This window comes from Kogia breviceps, chromosome 3 (genome assembly GCF_026419965.1).
Source record: "Kogia breviceps isolate mKogBre1 chromosome 3, mKogBre1 haplotype 1, whole genome shotgun sequence".
NCBI classification, from domain to species: Eukaryota; Metazoa; Chordata; class Mammalia; order Artiodactyla; family Physeteridae; genus Kogia; species Kogia breviceps.
In genome coordinates, this window is record NC_081312.1 from 10,505,801 (window position 1) to 10,521,225 (window position 15,425).

The following is a 15,425-nucleotide window of genomic DNA, read 5'->3' on the forward strand; positions in this document are numbered from 1 at the left end:
TGAAGGTCACAGCGCCTCGTCTTTATTTCCTGTGCTTCTTTGAAGAACTTTAGGAGGCAGAGAACTTGTCATTTGGGGCACTGACATCCTGAGGCCCTGGAGGGTCATCTCCAGCACGGGAGCCTCTCTCTGCTTCAGCACTGGATCCCGGTGGAGGAGAGGAAGGGGCTTTCTTTTTACTACCCCACAGCCAGGCCCCAAGCACTGACCCAGCCGAGCCCAGGATGACGTTGGATGAAGCGGAAAGTCCGGCTGCCCCTGGGAGAGAGGAGGGGGTTAGAGCACAAGGGGACAGGCAGCCCCGGCAGCTCCCAGCAAGACCGTGGAGGTCAGAGAACGCAGGACCCACAGGAGGCCCAAGTCCCGGACATCCCAGTCCTGTTCCCTCCTCTACTTCCTGAAACCCCAGGAGGTCTGTTTTGGGGAGGGGCCGCTGCCCATGGCTGCCCAAAGAGGAGACACACACTCTGGTAGTGACTCCACCGGCGACAGGACAGACCCTCTGAGAAATGGCAGAGGGTCTCTCCCCAGCACGAGGCTGGGCCCAGCGAGGGGAGGGCCCTACGCAGGTTTTGTAGGGCTGATGGGGAACGCGTAACTGCTGCGCTGCACGGCCCCAGTGCCCCCAAACCCACCCCCAACCAGAAGAGGGGACAGTGAGGGAGACACAAAGGACCAGGGACACTGATGCCCATGAAGCTGGAGGAAGCAGACAGGCCCTCCCTCCGGCTTAGCCTCTGGCCTGAATCCTGTGCTGGTGTGTCACACCCTCCCCACTTCCTCCCACCCAGACACTTACCCACGGACTGGAGAGTGGCCACAAGGCTGCCGGCGGCAACTCCGCCCCCATTGGCCACGGCGGCCGCTGACATCATCTTGGCCGCTAAGGAGGAGGCTGCGATTCCTGCCCCGGTGAAGCCCATGGCACCCAGCACCACGGGCACAGACCCCACGGCCAGGGCTGTAGGTGCAGAGGAGCTTTAGGGTTGGCCCCGGGGGACAGACTCCCCAGATCTCCCTGATACCTTCCTGGGGGGATGAGGTGAGGGGTCCACTTTGCTCTCGTGAGAGCCACAGGGCCTGAAGCAAAGGAAGGCTGTAGAAGTGGACACAAGTGGATGCCCCCCACCCCAAGAAGCTGGATCCCAGGCCTGTGCATTCTTCTGTTTTGCTGTGGTCCTGGAAGGCTCACCTGTCCTCACTGTGCCTCAACCGCCCTTGTGTGAAATACAATTAAAGGAGCAGTGGTCTTCAAGCGCCCCCTTTTGGCAGGGAAAATAGTGTCTTTCCCCCAATCACAGGATCCACAGAATAAGGACAGAGATGCTCTTCTGAAGAGGTGCTGGGGTGGCAGCTTCTGCCCTCTGCCCTGCAGCTGCCTGTGGGCGTCCCCCCAGGGGTCCCCTACATCTCCAGAGAGTGCAGTCATAGAACTTTCTGCAACCAGGAAACGTTCCGTATCTGGACTGTCCAACACACTGGCCGCAGGTAGCCAATGAGCACTTGAGACTGTGGCTGGTGTGACAGAAATGATTTCATTTTCTTGGATTCTGGCCACCGTGTTAGAGGATGCTGGCCAGGGGCACAGCTGGAAACCTCTGGGCTCACAGGATAAGCTAAAGGGTTTGTAAAGCAGTCTGAGGAATCCCTACAGCTCAGCTTACACACCCCCTACAACCCTCTGGAGGTACCCCTGGCCCTGCTTTCTGGGGAGGAATCATGGGTTCAGACAGATTTAACAACCTGCCTGGATCACATGGTTTGCACTTGGGAGAAGCTGAGATTGGACCTGGGTGCTTTGAATGGCTTTGCTTCAGTTCCTTCTTGGCAAGGTTCTTGTCACCTCGAGTGTTCCAACTCTGTCCCCTGCCCACTGCACCCTTACCCACCCATGTCCTGGGGCTCAAGGCAATCTTGGGCTTGGTCAAGACCAGGTGGTCCCGGGGGCCCAGGGTCAGGCTCAGGGTCAGATGGGGGCTTGAGTTTCTTCCCAAAGAGACTCACCTCCTCCAATCACGGTTGCACAGGCCATTCCTGGAAGTCAATACATTTGGTATCATTTTCTCAAAAAAAAAAAAAAAAATCAAGAAAAGCATGCTATTTTCATTTGTGATGGAATAAATTTGACTTTTCTGGTCTTTCCCTCTTCCAGACACCCTATGCCCATCCCAGGCTACAGCTGGAGTGAAAGCCCCCCATCCTCCAGGGCTCAGCCTACTTGTCACTTTCTGCAGGAAGCATCTCAAATTCCCCCATCAGAAGTCACCCTGCTTCCTGACAGTTATCGCCAGGAAGACACTGGAACTCACCAAAAAAGATACCCCACATCCAAAAACAAAGGAGAAGCTGCAATGAGACGGTAGGAGGGGTGCAATCACAGTAAAATCAAATCCCGTAACTACCAGGGGGTGGTGACTCACAAACTGGAGAACAATTATACCACAGAAGTCCACCCACTGGAGTGAAGGTTCTGAACCCCACGTCAGGCTTCCCAACCTGGGGGTCTGGCAATGGGAGGAGGAATTCCTAGAGAATCACTCTGAAGGCTAGCGGGATTTGACTGCAGGACTTTGACAGGACTGGGGGAAACAGAGACTTTGCTCTTTTTTCTGTTTTTATAAATTTATCTAGTTATTTATTTTTGGCTGCGTTGGGTCTTCGCTGCTGCAGGCATGCTTTCTCTAGTTGTGGAGAGCGAGGGCTACTCTTCGTTGCAGTGCGCAGGCTTCTCATTGCGGTGGCTTCTCTTGTTGTAGAGCGTGGGCTCTAGGTGCGGGCTTCAGTAGTTGTGGCATGCAGGCTCAGTAGTTGTGGCTCGTGGGATCTAGAGTGAGGCTCAGTAGTTGTGGTGCACGGGCTTGGTTGCTCCGCAGCATGTGGGATCCTCCGAGACCAGGGCTCGAACCCGTGTCCCCTGCATTGGCAGGTGGATTCTTAACTGCTGCGCCACCAGGGAAGTCTCAGAGACTTCACTCTTGGAGGGCACACACAAAGTAGTGTGCGTATCGGGACCCAGGGGAAGGAGCAGTGACCCCAGGGGAGACTGAACCAGACCTACCTGCAAGTGTTGGAGGTTCTCCTGCAGAGGCAGGTGGTGGCTTTGGCTCACCAAGGGACAAGGACACTGGCAGCAGAAGTTCTGGGAGGTACTCCTTGGCGTGAACCCTTCCAGAGTCCTCCATTAGCCCCACCAAAGAGCCCTGGTAGGCTCCAGTGTTGGGTCACCCCAGGCCAAACAACCAGCAGGGAGGGAACCCAGCCCCACCCAAGAGCAGACAGGCGGAATAAAGTTTTACTGAGCTCTGCCCACCAAAGCAACACCCAGCTCTACCCACCACCAGTCCCTTCCATCAGGAAACTTGTACAAGCCTCTTAGATAGCCTCATCCACCAGAGGGCAGATAGCAGAAGCAAGAAGAACTACAATCCTGCAGCCTGATGAACGAAAACCACAATCACAGAAGCTAGACAAAATGAAAAGGCAGAGGACTCTGTACCAGATGAAGGAACAAGATAAAACCCCAGAAAAACAACTAAATGAAGTGGTTTCCAGAAAATGAATTCAGAATAATGATAGTGAAGATGATCCAGGACCTTGGAAAAACAATGGAGGCAAAGATCGAGAAGATGCAAGAAATGTTTAACAAAGACCTAGAAGAATTAAAGAGCAAACAAACAGAGATGAACAATACAGTAACTGAAATGAAAACTACACTAGAAGGAATCAATAGCAGAATAACTGAGGCAGAAGAACGGATAAGTGACCTGGAAGACAGAATGGTGGAATTCACTGCCGCGGAACAGAATAAAGAAAAAAGAATGAAAAGAAATGAAGACAGCCTAAGAGACCTCTGGGACAACATTAAGCGTAACAACATTCGCATTACAGGGGTCCCAGAAGGAGGAGAGAGAGAGAAAGGACCCAAGAAAATATTTGAAGAGATTATACTTCAAAACTTCCCTAACATGGGAAAGGAAATAGCCACCCAGGTCCAGGAAGCACAGAGAGTCCCATAAGGATAAGCCCAAGGAGAAACACGCCGAGACACATAGTAATCAAATTGGCAAAAATTAAAGACAAAGAAATTATTGAACGCAGCAAGGGAAAAACAACAAATAACATACAAGGGAACTCCCATAAGGTTAGCAGCTGATTTCTCAGCAGAAACTCTACAAGCCAGAAGGGAGTGGCATGATATATTTAAAGTGATGAAAGGGAAGAACCTACAACCAAGATTACTCTACCTGGCAAAGATCTCATTCAGATTTGACAGAGAAATCAAAAGCTTTACAGACAAGCAAAAGCTAAGAGAATTCAGCACTACCAAACCAGCTATACAACAAATGCTAAAGGAATTTCTCTAAGTGGGAAATACAAGAGAAGGAAAAGCCCTACAGAAACAAACCCAAAACAAGTAAGAAAATGGTAATAGGAACATGCATAGCAATAATTACCTTAAATGTAAATGGATTAAATGCTCCAACCAAAAGACACAGGCTCGCTGAATGGATACAAAAACAAGACCCACATATATGCTGTCTACAAGAGACCCACTTCAGACCTAGGGACACATACAGAATGAAAGTGAGGGGATGGAAAAAGATATTCCATGCAAATGGAAATGAAAAGAAAGCTGGAGTAGCAATACTCAAATCAGATAAAATAAACTTTAAAATAAAGAATGTTACAAGAGACAAGGAAGGACACTACATAATGATCAAGGGATCAATCCAAGAAGAAGATGTAACAATTATAAATATACGTGCACCCAACACAGGAGCACCTCAATACATAAGGCAACTGCTAACAGCTATAAAAGAGGAAATCGACAGTAACACAATAATAGTGGGAGACTTTAACACCTCACTTACACCAATGGACAGATCATCCAGACAGATAATTAATAAGGAAACACAAGCTTTCAATGACACAATAGACCAGATAGATTTAATTGATATTTATAGGACACTCCATCCAAAAACAGCAGATTACACTTTCTTCTCAAGTGCACATGGAACATTCTCCAGGATAGATCCCATCTTGGGTCACAAATCAAGCCTTGGTAAATTTAAGAAAACTGAAATCATATCAAGCATCTTTTCTGACCACAACGCTATAAAATTAGAAATCAATTACAGGGAAAGAAAACGTAAAAAACACAAACACATGGAGTCTAAACAATACGTTACTAAATCTCTTCACCAAGAGATCAGTGAAGAAATCAAAGAGGAAATAAAGAAAATACCTAGAGACAAATTACAATGAAAACACGATGATCCAAAACCTATGGGATGCAGCAAAAGCAGTTCTAAGAGGGAAGTTAATAGCAATACAAGCCTACCTCAAGAAACAAGAAAAATCTCAAATAAACAATCTAACCTTACACCTAAAGGAACTAGAGAAAGAAGAACAAACAAAACCCAAAGTTAGTAGAAGGAAAGAAAGCATAAAGATCAGAGCAGAAGTAAATGAAATAGAAACAAAGAAACAAAATAGAAACAAAGCAAAGATCGATAAAACTAAAAGCTGGTTCTTTGAGAAGATAAACAAAATTGATAAACCTTTAGCCAGACTCATCAAGAAAAAGAGGGAGAGGACTCAAATCAATGAAATTAGAGATGAAAAAGGAGAAGTTACAATGGACATCGCAGAAATGCAAAGCATCATGAGAGACTACTACAAGCAACTCTATGCCAATAAAACGGACAACCTGGAGGAAATGGACAAATTCTTAGGTATAACCTTCCAAGAGTGAACCAGGAAGAAACAGAAAATATGAACAGACCAATCCCATGTAATGAAATTGAAACAGTGATTAAAAATCTTCCAACAAACAGAAGTCCAGGACCAGATGGCTTCACAGGTGAATTCTATCAAACATTTAGAGAAGAGCTAATACCCATCCTTCTCAGACTCTTCCAAAAAATTGCAGAGGAAGGAATACTCCCAAACTCATTCTATGAGGCCACCATCACCCTGATACCAAAACCAGAAAAAGACACTACAAAAAAAGAAAATTACAGACCAATATCACTGATGAATATAGATGCAAAAATCCTCAACAAAATACTAGCAAACAGAATCTAACAACACATTAAAAGGATCATACACCATGATCAAGTGGGATCTATCCCAGGGATGAAATGATTCTTCAATATATGCAAATCAATCAATGTGATACACCATATTAACAAATTGCAGAAGAAAAACCATATGATCATCTCAATAGATGCAGAAAAAGCTTCTGACAAAATTCAACACCCATTTATGATAAAAAACTCTCCAGAAAGTGGGCATAGAGGGAACCTACCTCAACATAATAAAGGCCATATATGACATACCCACAGCAAGCATCATTCTCAATGGTGAAAAACTGAAAGCATTTCCTCTAAGATCAGGAACAAGACAAGGATGTCCACTCTCACCACTATTATTCAACACAGTTTTGGAAGTCCTAGCCACGGCAATAGAGAAGAAAAAGAAATAAAAGGAATCCAAATTGGAAAAGAAGAAGTAAAACTGTTACTGTTTTTAGATGACATGACACTATACATAGAGAATCCTAAAGATGCCACCAGAAAACTACTAGAGCTAATCAATGAATGTGGTAAAGTTGCAGGATACAAAATTAATGCACAGAAATCTCTTGCATTCCTATACACTAACAACAAAAGATCAGAAAGAGAAATTAAGGAAACAACCCATTCACCATTGCAATAAAAAGAATAAAATACCTAGGAATAAACCTACCTAAGGAGGTAAAAGACCTGTACTCAGAAAACTATAAGACACTGATAAAAGAAATCAAAACTGACACAAACAGATGGAGAGATATACCATGCTCTTGGATTGGAAGAATCAATATTGTGAAAATGACTATACTACCCAAAGCAATCTACAGATTCAATGCAATTCAATGCAAAATAATACCAGTGTCATTATTTACAGAACTAGAACAAAAAACCTTAAAATTTGTAGGAGACACAAAAGATCCCGAATAGCCAAAGCAGTCTTGAGGGAAAAAAACAGAGCTGGAGGAATCAGACTCCCTAACTTCAGACTATATTACAAAGCTACAGTAATCAAGACAATATGGTACTAGCACAAAAACAGAAATATAGATCAATGGAACAGGATAGAAAGCCCAGAGATAAACCCACATACCTATGGTCAACTAATCTATGACAAAGGAGGCAAGGATATAAAATGGAGAAAAGACAGTCTCTTCAATAAGTGGTGCTGGGAAAACTGGACAGCTACATGTAAAAGAATGAAATTAGAACACTCCCTAACACCATACACAAAAATAAACTCAAAATGGATTCGAGACCTAAATGTAAGACTGGACACTATAAAAATCTTAGAGGAGACATAGGAAGAACACTCTTTGACATAAATCTCAGCAAAATCTTTTTTGATCCACCTCCTAGAGTAATGGAAATTAAAAAAAAATAAATAAACAAATAGGACCTAATGAAACTTAAAAGCTTTTGCACAGCAAAGGAAACTACAAACAAGACGAAAAGGAGAATGGGAGAAAATATTTGCAAACGAATCAAGGGACAAGGGATTAATCTCCAAAATATATAAACAGCTCATGCAGCTCAATATTAAAAAAACAAAGAACCCAATCAAAAAATGGGCAGAAGACCTAAAGAGACATTTCTCCAAAGATGGCCAAGAAGCACACGAAAAGCTGCTCAACATCACTAATTATTAGAGAAATGCAAATCAAAATTACAATGAGGTATCCCCTTACGCCAGTCAGAATGGGCATCATCAGAAAATCTACAAACAACAAATGCTGGAGAGGGTGTGGAGAAAAGAGAACTCTCTTACACTGTTGGTGGGAATGTAAATTGATACAGCCACTATGGAGAACAGTATGGAGGTTCCTTAAAAAACTAAAAACAGAATTACCACACGACCCAGCAATCCCACTACTGGGCATATACCCAGAGAAAACCATAATTCAAAAAGACACATGCACCCCAATGTTCATTGCAGCACTATTTACAATAGCCAGGACATGGAAGCAACCTAAATGCGCATCAACAGATGAATGGATAAAGAAGATGTAGCACATATATACAATGGAATATTACTCAGCCATAAACAGGAACGAAATTGGGTCATTTGTAGTGACGTGGATGGATCTAGAGTCTGTCATACAGAGTGAAGTAAGTCAGAAAGAGAAAAACAAATCTTGTATATTAACGCATATATGTGGAACCTCGAAAAACCGGTTTGCAGGGCAGAAATAGAGACACAGGTGTAGAGAACAAACAGGGGGAAGTGGTGGGGGGTGTATTGGTGGGATGAATTGGGAGACTGGGATTGACATGTGTACACTAATATGTATAAAATGGATAACTAAGAAGAACCTGCTGTATAAAAAAATAAAATTTAATTTAAAAATTTAAAAAAAAAAAAGAGAGACGTCACCCTGCTTCCTCTATGTGTCCTGCCTTGTGGCTGGAGCCCCGGACCACAGGGCAGAGCATGCCTGGACCACGTCGAATTGCTGAGAGCTCTTGGGGCTGGCAGGGACATCTGACAGGGGCAGGGACTGGGGTGCTGGGGCAGCTGGGAGCAGGAGTTCCGGAGATTTTAGGAGTTGCAGGAGTGAGCTCAGCCAGCTCCCCATGAAGAAGAGCCTTGGTCCCAGGCAAGGGAGAAAAGGTACAAATCAGCCTCAGACCTCCAGTCATTTCTTGAAGGTTGCAGCTCATGGCTCACCATCACCACTCTCTCCAACAGTACCCCTGACCTGTCTTGAGGGTTTCTGTATCTGCACGGGTGACATTTCCAACAAACTGGCCTTGAAGTTCTCATGCCTCACTTCCAAGGATCTTGACCTCTATGCCACACACACCCAAGGTCATACACTAGGCCCATGCTGCCCGCTATAGGAACCACTAGCCATGTGTGCTATTTAAATCTTAGTTAATTAAAATGAAATAAAATTTAAAACTCAGTTCCTCAGGCCCATGGCCCACATTTCAGGGACTCTATAGTCACACGTGGCTACCAGCTACCATACTGGATCACGCACAGCTTGCTCATCACCGCAGAAAGCTCTACTGGATGGTGCTGCCCTAGACCCTGTCACTAACAAAAACTGCCCCCTCTCTATTACCAATGTCCAGCACCCCACTAGAGACTCCCACCTCCTCCTTGTACAGATTCTGACTCTAATACAGCCTTCAACCACAATGGGATTTTCAATCTCTGTCCAGGGACACCTCAGAGATACTGAGGGTTCAGTTCCAGACCACCGCAAGAAAGCAAATATCATGTGAAGTTTTTGGTTTCCATTGCATATAAAAGTCATGTTCATACTATCCTGTAGTCTATTAAATGTGCAATAGCCTTTTGTTTAAAAAGGAGTATACCTTAATTTAAAAATACTTTATTGCTAAAAATGTGAACCAATATCTGCCAACGCTAGGTTGCTACAAACCTTCAACTTGTAAAAAACGCAGTATCTGCAAAGTACAATAAAATGAGGTCTGCCCATATTAGTTTCTTGAGGCTGCTATAACCAATTACCACAAACTGTATTGATTCTCTCGTGCTCCCTCACAGTTCTGGAGGTCACAAGTCCAAAATCAAGGTGTAGGCAGGGCCAGGCTCTCTCTGAAAGCTCTAGGGGAGGATCCTTCCTTGTTTCTTTCTAGCATCATTGTCTAGGGGTTGCCAACAATCCTTGGCTTGTGGCTGCATGACTCCAATCTGTCTCTGGCTCCACCATTGCCATCCTATGGAAAATGTATGGTAGTTCCTGAGAAAATTAAAAATAGAAAACCATATGATCCAGCAATCCCAGTTCTGGATATATATCCAAAGAAATTGAAAGCGGGGTCTTGAAGAGATATTTGCACCCCCGTGTTCACAGCAGCATTTATCACAATTGCCAAGAGGCGGAAGCAACCCAAGTGTCCATCAATGGATGAATGGGTGATCACCATGTGGTATATACACACAACAGAATATCATTCAGCCTTGCAAAGCAAGTTCTGACATATAGGTTAACCTTGGGAACCTTATGCTAAGCATAATAAGCTAGTCACAAAAAGACAAACACTGTATGATACCACCTCCATGGAGATTAGGTTAGATTAGTCAAATTTATAGAGCCAGAAGGAACTGCGGTTGCCAGGAGCTGGGGGCAGGAGGATATGGGTAGTTAACGTTTAATGTGTACAGAGTTTCACTTTGGGCAGATGAAGGCAGTTCCGGAGGTTGGTTGCATGGTACTGTGAATATAGTCAACCCTATTGAACTGCACGCTGACAAATGGTTACGTTGGTAAATCTAATGCTATGTGTATTCTACTGCCCCCCCGACCAAAAAAAAAACCAAAATGCTTGTGTCTTTTGCTGCCCAGGCCCGGGCTAGCCCCACCCTTACACGTGACACTGCTCTGCCAGGGAGTGTCCTGGGTGGACTTTAGCAACCAGGCCCTGGGGCACCACGGGAGGGGCGAAAATGGAGAAATGGTACTCACCCGCCTTGGGTGCTACGGGGCCAAAAGGTAGGGCACGGCCAGTGGACTTAACCGGCAAGGAGCCGTGCCTGAGCCTGCGCCTGCCGGCTGCCCAGGAATCTGAGCAGCACCTCAATCCCTCCTAACAGAATATGACCTGGCTCTGGGAAAGCCCTAAGAGGGACCTCATCCTACCCTGCTCTTAAAAGCAAACCATTCAAGGCCCAGAGAGGGCAAGTGACTGGTTCTGGGTCACTCAGCAAGTCAGAGGCAGAGCCAAGTCCTGAAGTGTGGTTCCTCTGATTCTAGAGCATCATTTATTTCATCTCTCATGTATACTGTGCCCTTTTTCCGACAATGTGAGTGTCAGAGAGATTCTATCAGGAACGTGGGCCTGACACTGACAACTCAGAAGGCTGAAGTGAGCAGTGGGGAGTTGGGTGGGGGCCCGTGGATTGATGCCCAGGGATCAGTTACCTGCTTTATGGGAGAAATTGCTGCCTCCAGCCTTGCGTGGGTCTCTGGGGTCAGAGCCAGATCCATCTGGCCCCTGGGGTGGCCCCTGGGGTGGCTCCCCAGGAGAACCATCAGAGGTCTGGTCGGGTGACTGGGAAGGTTCATCCTCCTCTGGAAAAAAAAAAAAAAAAAGATGCGGGGGGAGCTCCCAGCGGGGTGGGCAGCTGAGGGACCAGAGGCCCCACATTGCGCCCTCCACCATCTCCCGAAACTCCCCAAAACTCTGATGTCGGGAGGGGACCTCAACGGCAACTGTGCTAAGAGGTGACAAAGATGCTTGGAGGTGAACCCAAGGAGAAGACACAGAGAGGGAGACCCAGCACCAACGCGGAGCTGGCAGGTTCCAGACGTCACAGAGCAGGAGTCTGAGGCCCAGGAGGTTAGGGACCTGATGGGGTGCAGCGCACCTGGCGGCAGTTCCAGGCCAGCCAGAACCCAGAAGACCCCCTCTGCCCTCGTTCAGGCACCCCAAGCCCTGGGCCACCCCGCCCTCTGGAGCTTCCCTAGGCCACTCACCATCAAAGAGAAATTCCAGCGGGAAGAGGTCAGTGGCATCTCCTTCCCTGCTCTTTATCTCTTTATCTGACATCTTGGAGGCAGTGTGGGAACACCAGGTGCAGAGCCAAGGACACCAGTATCTTTCTGAGAAACAGTGTGAAAATGAGAAGTGTGCTCTGCCTGATTTACGAAGGACTGGCGGGAGCAGGGCAGGGGCACCTCTCTGTTGTCCCAGCCGGCACTTCCAGCCTGCCCCCCAGATCTGCACAGACCACAGCTTTTAAAGTTAATAATGACTTTGCTTGGCTCCCTGATCTCCAGAATCCTGTTCACCTCTAATAATCCATCTGTGCCCTGCCCACTGCCCACCCAGCCTAAGTCTTAGGGCTTCAGAGTGACCTGGCTTGATACAAGACTGGAGGTTCCCAAAGCCTCCTGGTAAAGGTGGGCTCAAGCCCCTTCCCAGCACACTCACCTCTGGTCACAGTGACAGCAGCCCTGGATGGAAGCAGAGAGGGATACAGTGAGTGGAGACCTGTTGCTCTCTCCACTCACCCACCTCCTTCGCCCCTGCCTACCCTGGGAGGTCACTGTCTGGGAAGCAGTATCAGAAGTTCTGCAGGTAGTGAGGCTGCTGAGGACACCAGCTGGGTGTTAAAGTCCCCTACTATGATTGTGTTACTGTCAATTTCCCCTTTTATGGCTGTTAGCATTTGCCTTATGTACTGAGTTGCCCCTATGTTGGGTGCATAAATATTTACAGTTGTTATGTCTTGGGTTGATCCCTCAGTCATTATGTAGTGTTCTTCTTTGTCTCTTGGAAGAGTCTTTATTTTAAAGTCTATTTTGTCTGATATGAGAATTGCTACTCCAGCTTTCTTTTGATTTCCATTTGCATGGAATATCTTTTTCCATCCCCTGCATGCTGGATGACGTCTAAGCCCAAAAGTCCAAGGAGGAAGTGAGTCTATCTCTTCCCAGGTTTGGTGCCAGGTAGAACTCACCTTTGCATGCTAATGCAAGGATGAGGCCTGCGTGGCTGAGTCTCCTGGGGGAGCATTATTTTCCCTCAAAATCCCTTCTTGGATATGTGAGAAATCCATAGTCCTCCTTTTTATAAAACTCAACTGCAATTCTTGTGAACTTTATTTTGTATGAGATCATCCTTGCCCTGCCTGCCATGACTTCCAAATTTATAGCACAAAACATCTTACCTTGGCTGACAAATGGCACAGAGCCCTAATCTCGTATTGTAATAACCAAGAAGGCAGTATGGGTTCATGGTTAACAGCATGATCTCTGACCAGTGCCTGGGTTGGAATCCTTAGTTGTGACCTTTGGCAAGTGAATTACCCTTGATGTGCCTTAGTTTGGACGCACATAGGCACTCACAAAATAGGTGCTATTATTACATTTACTTCTTTCTGTTCCTTAGCCCTAGTGGAATAAGTCTCATGAAAAGTGTAGATTTGTCTGTCTTCTTCCCCTGGGTCAGGAGCTCAGTAAATACTTTTTTTAAAGATTTTTTTTTTTTGATGTGGACCATTTTTAAAGTCTTTAATGAATTTATTACAATATTTCTTCTGTTTTATGATTTGGTTTTCTGACCGCGAGGCATGTGGGATCTTATCTCCCCGACCAGGGATCGAACCCCCACTCCCTGCATTGGAAGGTGAAGCCCTAACCACTGGACCACCAGGGAAGTCCCAGTAAATGTGTTTTTGGTTTTTGGTTTTTGGTTTTTTTGCGGTACGCAGGCCTCTCACTGTTGTGGCCTCTCCCGTTGCAGACCACAGGCTCCGGACGCGCAGGCTCAGTGGCCATGGCTAACGGGCCCAGCTGCTCCGCCGCATGTGGGATCTTCCCGGACCGAGGCACAAACCCATGTCCCCTGCATCGGCAGGTGGACTCCCAACCACTGCGCCACCAGGGAAGCCCCCCCAAAATGTGTTTTGAATGAAAGAATGAATAAGGAGTAAAAAGGGGAAAGTGAGAATCTCAGCGTGAAGCTGGGGGTTAAAGGAGGAGCAGGAAATTAAAGAAGGGGCAGAATCAGGGGTGGAAGAGGCCTCTGCTTGGAATATGCTTGAATGTCTTGGGAAATGAGGCTTTGTCCCTCATGCAAGACAAGGACATGAGGGACCAGACCTAGGACCTGTCTGTCCCCCACCCCCACCCCTGCTTAGCTTTAGGACAACAGCCCCAAACAGCTCAGCAAAAACCGCTCCAGTTTTCCCTGAGATACTGGGTGATACTGTCCATGGGACACAGAGGGGAGAGGTTTTCAGAGCAAGGTTGCAGGAGCCCCTCCTCCACGTCACTTGGTATCCAACCTACTTTCCTGGTGGAATTCAGGGCATGAGGGACATCCCCCTCCTGGAGAAACAGGCCTATTGGTTTCCCTGAATTTCCTGTCACTAGAAGACAGCTATAGAAAGACAACCTATGGAACAGAAGAGACTGGTACCATCAGACGACATGTGACATTAAAAACACCACAAACAAGGGTAAGAGACATGTAATCTACTGAGAGGAAAAAAAAAAACCCAATACCCTTTGCATCATTAGAATCCCCAATGTAAAGAAAGTTCTTATGAAACAATTTTTTCAAAAGAACTGTCTTTAAAAAGGAACTCAGACTAGAAGAGGTGGTTCCTAAAAAAAGAATTATACATGGCCAATAAATATTTGAAAATGTGTTCAATCTGCTAATACTAAAAATAATTTTTAAAAGAGATAACTTTGTGTGTGTGTGTGTGTGTGTGTTCCATGCACCTGTTAGTCAGAGTCTGGCTGCAGATAACAGAAGTCACTCTAGGTAACTTAAGCAGAACAGGTTTTTTGGGTTGTTTTGGTCATGCAGCGGTCTCCATGGGTCACCGTCCATGGGACCGGCCTCTGTCTGGGCGGCCTGAGGAGCCTAAGGGCCCTTGGGGTTCTGGGCGCCTGGGTCCCTTAGTGATGACGGCTGGGCAGGGTTTGGGGACCTGGCCCAGAGGGTACCACCAGCTGAGATCTGCCTCCTTAGCGGGGCCTGGACACTGGTGGGAGAACCCAGACTGGGTGCTGGACTAAGGCTCCCGGGCAGGGTAACCTGTCTGCACAGGGACCCCCTCCTCTTAAGCAGTACCTGGACCTCGGAAGGTGAAAGCTGTGCCTTGGGACCTTGCCCTTCCTGTCAGAACAGAGAATAACATTTGTTCGGTGGAGGTTTACAGGAACATGGTGACCTGACCTCAAGAACAAAGGGTGTGACACCAAGAAGTTTCCAACCACTAACCACGCCCCTCCCTCACTTCTCCTATAAAAGGGTTTTGCTGAAAGCTTGGGGAGTTCTGGGTTTTTAAGGCATAAGCCACCCGTCTCCTTGCAAGGCCCTGCAATATACCTTTCTCTGCTCCAAAATGACGTTTCGGTATTGCTTGGCCTCACTCTTCGTCAGGCACACAGACTTGCGTTCACTAACATGACCTCTTCCTTGGGTTTGATAATTTGCCAAAAGGCTCACACATCTCATGAAAGCACTTTACTCACCATTACTGATTTATTACAAAGGATATTAAAGAATACAAGTGAACAGCCAGATGTTAAAGTACCTATGAGGAAGTCCGGGGCACAGGAAGTGCAGTCTCTGTGGACTTCAGGCACCAGGTGGGCACAGACTATGCCACCCAGGCTCTTGGGGACACACTGGCAAGTTTTTCCAAGAAATGAGTTAAGTTGTGTCCCACGGTGGCTCCGGGGTGGTGGGGAGGCTCACTCGACCTAAGCCTGGTGAATTCCCCCGTTGTCCTTTAGGACTTCCCAAAGTCACCGGACACAGAGACAGTGTATGGGAAAGCTTTCCCAGATGGTCTGGTGATCCCCACATCGAAAAAAAGAGTAACTACCGTGAAGCTGATTTCTCTGCATATAACAAAGG

General features: G+C 46.5%; 1 protein-coding gene across 3 annotated transcripts in view; it reads right to left on the reverse strand.

Moving 5' to 3' along the window:
• Positions 1-15,425, reverse strand: part of LOC131752112 (interferon alpha-inducible protein 27-like protein 2) — a 16,166-nt gene continuing 741 nt past the window's right edge. For 2 of the 3 annotated variants that reach the window (XM_067027836.1, XM_059056143.2), the window contains exons 2-7: positions 11,979-12,001; positions 11,522-11,647; positions 10,967-11,116; positions 2,005-2,034; positions 800-961; positions 1-258 (exon numbers count right to left, since the gene is read on the reverse strand). In XM_067027836.1, coding sequence (XP_066883937.1) covers positions 50-258; positions 800-961; positions 2,005-2,034; positions 10,967-11,116; positions 11,522-11,594 — 624 coding nt within the window. In that variant the 5' untranslated portion in view covers positions 11,595-11,647; positions 11,979-12,001 and the 3' untranslated portion in view covers positions 1-49. Of the gene's footprint in view, positions 259-799; positions 962-2,004; positions 2,035-10,966; positions 11,117-11,521; positions 11,648-11,978; positions 12,002-14,633; positions 14,679-15,425 lie in introns of all 3 variants that reach the window. The other variant, XM_067027837.1, reaches the window with a different exon arrangement.